A 5065-nucleotide genomic window follows, 5' to 3' on the forward strand; every position below is an offset into this window, starting at 1 on the left:
GGTTGGTACTTTTGGACTGTGGTGATTTGCTTTAATCCTAATAGTCATAATCATAATACATAGGTATTATAATTTGATAGGATTTTTTCTTCTCTTCTTCTTGTGTACAAAGTGAGATAACTTAATTCGTGTAGCTGATTTTAATTTCTCTGCCTAAAGTTTAGGCCCTAAACTAAACCATTTGATTTCAATGCAACAGCCATCTTTTTGAAAGGATTAGGAAAAAAACAAATTTAGTGCTTCCTCAATATATTTTAAAGAACAAAATACATTTCTTACAACTTGTAACAGTTCAATCATACCAAAATTACAATTTCGAACAATGTCTTATTTTTTTTTTACTATTGCTAATACAATCATGTCCTTACAAAATTATAGAGCAAGTTGTTACAGAACACTAACATTTACAGCTTAAAACTTACATAAAACTCAATTCACAATTGCAGTCGATGTATTAAAATTAGATTGCACCAGCTTCACCTTGATCAAGGCTTAAATGGGAAACTAAGAGATGTGAAACCGGTAGCAAATAATTTTAATTCTAAAACAGTTGAACACAACATTTGTCCAGAGTAAAAAATGTTCCATGAATGAACAGAAAGATAAACTTAATTACTAATACAATCATATTTCAAATCTTCTTAATGCTAATTAATCCTATTCTTATGCTATTTAGTCCGGAACAGAGTTCTCAGTAGTCACTCCACTGTCCACATCACTAGTTGCACAGTTTAATGTTGAGATGAGCTTTCACTATGTTGACTTCAGGTCCGGTCTTGTCAAATGCAGCAGTATGAACTTTTATTATGAGTGAGTACCTGCCAATATAAAAAAATCATATTAATTTTACTGTATCAGAACTCTATCAGTGAGCTTTTGATTTGAAAACAATGTTACAAGAGTTCTACCATGATATTGAAAAATAAAATAAAAACCATAGATAGATCATCACATGAGGTATACTATGCAAATAAAATAAAAACAATTAAACAAAATGGTGAAAACATTTTGTAACTTATATAAAATCAAAATGTAACAAAGCACTGTAATTTCATTACTTTTGCTTTGATAACAATGCATAAAGTAGATATTGAAAAGTGAATGTGATAATTTAATTAGTATGATACTTTCAAACTGTATAATAACCATTGCAGTCATACCTAAACAATTATTATTCAATAAAGTTATCTTGCCCGCTAAAATAAAAGGATCATTTAAGTTTTCAAACTAATCTTACCTATAATTAGACGGGAGCTCCAGGTCCACCTTTCTTGCCGATGAGAGATTTGTGTATATGAGGAATGACACCACCGCCAGCAATGGTCGCTTTGATGAGACTGTCCAACTCCTCGTCTCCTCTGATGGCCAGTTGCAAATGCCGGGGAGTGATACGCTTCACCTTCAGATCTTTAGAAGCATTCCCTGCCAACTCCAACACCTAAACAATAAATACATAATGAAAAATTACAACAATGTGATCTAGATGGCTGTAAATCCTAGCCTTTTGCATTTTTGTTTTTGTACGGAAAGTAGAGTTATTAGTAGTTAAATCCTACACTGTTAAAGGAAAAAAATACGTTTAAACAGTATTAAAACATTCAAATACTGTTGCCAAACAGAACCCAAACATTTCCCGCCAAAATTGACGAGGTTAGAATATTGACAATGTCAACAAAAAAATATACATTTTAATGTTTTGTAATTTTAACCCATATGAAAACAGGGTTCGAAAGGATATTATGCATGTGTTTTCTAGACAGTTCTGTATTATAATTACGCTTTAGTGGCCGCCATGTTGACAAGAGAGGCGTCGCGTAGGTTTATAGCTTACCTCGGCGGTCAAGTATTCCAGGATGGCTGCAGAATATACAGCGGCGGTGGCTCCAACACGACCATGGCTCGTTGTCCTATTTTTAAGATGTCTATGAATTCTTCCAACGGGGAACTGAAAATACAAGTCATTGTAAATTCCTATTGATTTCTCGGTACAAAATGAATCGCCGCCATACTGAAGAAGGATCATGCGTATTATTCAATATTGAAAAATATTTTGTAATAACGATATCACCTTTGATTTTATGCTTAAAAATCATCAAATGAATTAAGAGATATATTCAACATACCTGAAGACCAGCCCTCGCTGATCTGGATACTGCTTTCGCCTTGGCTTTACCAGAATCTTTGCCCGCTTTACCACCAGCCTAAAATTCACGAAAAAACCCATTAAATTAAGTGCTATCGAGCTGAAACTTCGCCAGTAGTTAGATAACACCATTATGCACTGAATTACACAACAAAATCACCACAAAGTCAACATATTTTCACGAAATCTTGCAAAACTCACCATTTTGAAACGTGTAACACAATCACCACAACCGAGAACAACCAACACAGGAAGGCGCCAAATCGACTAATAACGGAAAAAGAAAGATGGCAGCGCTGCCTACCGATGCGCTCAATATAGCCAACCACACGTAATCGGATGTGACGCAAAACTCCCAAACATATTCGTTCAGAAATGGTTATTGGTCTTAATTAATCTTTATGTTTGTTAATATTTGTATAATTAATTTACATATTGTATAATACTTTATACTGGATGTCATTACGTGTATGATAATTGGAAAAAAATATGTTATTTATTACAAAATATTATAAACATTTATTTATGTGGGTTGGTACCCCTGCTCAGCTCCGCGGTGAGGACCGCGCGTTGTTTGGGCTTGGGGTGGGAAATAAAATGGCGGGCGGATGGAGAAATTACCTTACTATAAAAAAAAACAAATACGTGTGCAGGTTTCTCCCCAATATAAATAAAGTTGATATGAAAAAAATCAAACTCAAATAATAATATATGAAAACCCGAGTAGATGATGTTTGCTACTCCTTTTTATTAGGGTTCCGTACCCACAGGGTAAAAAACGGGACCCTATTACTAAGTCTTCGCTGTCCGTCCGTCCGTCTGTCACCAGGCTGTATCTCATGAACCGCGATAGCTAGACAGTTGAAATTTTTACATGATGTATGATATCTCTGTTGCCGCTGTAACAACAAATACTAAAAATAAAATAAAATAAATATTTAAGGGGGGCTCCCATACAACAAACACGATTTTTTTTGCTCTATTTTTTGTTAATGGTGCGGAACCCTCCGTGCGCGAGTCCGACTTGCACTTGGCCGGTTTTTTCGATATTTGCTCTATTAGATAAAGTTCAAATTTCAACATCATAATAACTCTTCTTTCATAATCCTTCTTCGATTACATAGGTGCCTACGTAATATACTTACTTTACTCTTTGGTGCCTACCGGTTAAAGGACCTACTCTGTCCTATATATTATACTACTGCTACTCTTTGACCTACTCCCATAACATAAGTCTAAGAACATGCTAAGAGTAAGAACTCAGCAGGGCTGCGTGCCGGTCACGGACTTTCATTGAACAATTTAATAGAGCTCAAGCTAAATTGGTTTCTCAATACACTCCGTGACGAACTGATGATATCATCGATATTAAACTTTCGTGAGATACTTATTTTAAGCTCTTTGTACGACAACGAGCACTCGAGCCTGAGGATGGACCCCCGAAGGGCCCGAAACATGACGTTGTGTATTTTGTAAATAATTTTGATCTCATTTCATTACAGGAGCTATTTAGCAACCCTTTTTTGTGTCAAATTGTGGTAAAGTCTAGAAAATAATTCGGTCCTCTTATGTGGGGCCCTCTACCTCAATGGTATGGGCCTTTTTTGGAGAACTAGGGCGTTAATTGAAAGTCTTTTAAGCGTCTCACGAAATATGTGATATTAAAGATATTATGGGCGTTTTTTTTTTGTTGTCCCCTACACTTTTTTTTTCAAATTTGGGATTTTTTATGTTATTTCTACTCAGAATCACGAGCTCTTTCTATCCTAATAGGAGAAAAAAAGTGTCCTAAGGTTTTTATTTCCATTACGTCCCCATTTTTCATAGACTTTGTATGGCGGTCGCGAAATGGAAAGGTCGAATAATGTATGGAAATTTAGGGACACTTTTTTTCTCCTATTAGGATAGAAAGAGCTCGTGATTCAGTGTCGAAATAACATAAAAATCCCAAATTTGAAAAAAAAAAAGTGTAGGGGACAACAAAAAAAAACGCCCTTATATTATATGTGATATTAACAGTAATTGTTTAAAACAATCATAAAAAACACTATTTTATTTACTTACTGCAGACTTGTCTACATACTTGCTCCCATTCACTACCAGTACTACCACTATACGTCCTCCAAGACTATAAGAGTCGAAGTGGTCGCCATGGCCGAAATCAGTCGGAAGGCCCGGAAGGATCGTCATCATTCATTTACTTGTCACTTGAAGAGTAAAACACATTCACTTTGTAGTTTTAAGTTTATTAATAAAAAAATCTTAACCTTTTTTGGTTGTGGCATCACAGTACATTAATTGTATTACAAAATAAAGACAATGATGTCGAGTATTCTTAAATGAACTGTACAGTAACCTAGGGTACTTCAAGAGCTAATAACTAAGGTTAGTATTAACTAGCAATGCACTGAAATTAAGTTTTCTTCTGTGAATTGTTTTTATTGAAAGTTCTTAGAATTTCTTTTTATCCGACGTGACAATAGGCAATACAAATATAGCTCTAGAAATTGCCCTTAAATATTTCTGTAGGTTCGAAAATAGGTATTCAAAGAATTAAAAAAAAGTCTGCACTTCTGTACATTGCTCGTGAGGTTTTAACAACTTAGTTAAGTAAGTATGGCAGTGTTCATGGACCTAAAATACCACGGACTTATAATGTCGCCATGACGAAACTGTGACTCCATAACACGCCTATTTGTATTTACGAGCTCACGCACACATTCACGAATCTAGGGCCGAGCGGTGATTGGCTCAAACCCGATAACTGATGAAGTCACAGCTTCGTACGTCTAACGTGGGCTGTAACCGCTAAAATCGAAGTTCGCATATTGTGGGCATCTCTTTCTGTCACTCTAATTACACCTTCATTGGAGCAAAAGAGAAAGATCCCCGCATTCGATTCGATTTTCGCGGTAGCCCCCT

General features: G+C 35.4%; 1 protein-coding gene across 1 annotated transcript; it reads right to left on the bottom strand.

Annotated features, from left to right (window-relative positions):
• Positions 1-232: 232 nt before the first annotated feature.
• Positions 233-2494, bottom strand: LOC134656720 (histone H2A.V). The gene is made up of 5 exons (XM_063512234.1): positions 2345-2494; positions 2124-2201; positions 1832-1945; positions 1238-1438; positions 233-818 (listed from the first exon to the last, which is right to left on the bottom strand). The coding sequence occupies exons 1-4, from the start codon at positions 2345-2347 to the stop codon at positions 1244-1246; spliced, it is 390 nt and encodes a 129-aa protein (XP_063368304.1). The 5' UTR covers positions 2348-2494; the 3' UTR covers positions 233-818; positions 1238-1243.
• Between the last annotated feature and the right edge of the window lie 2571 nt (positions 2495-5065).

This window comes from Cydia amplana, chromosome 2 (genome assembly GCF_948474715.1).
Source record: "Cydia amplana chromosome 2, ilCydAmpl1.1, whole genome shotgun sequence".
Lineage (NCBI taxonomy): Eukaryota > Metazoa > Arthropoda > Insecta > Lepidoptera > Tortricidae > Cydia > Cydia amplana.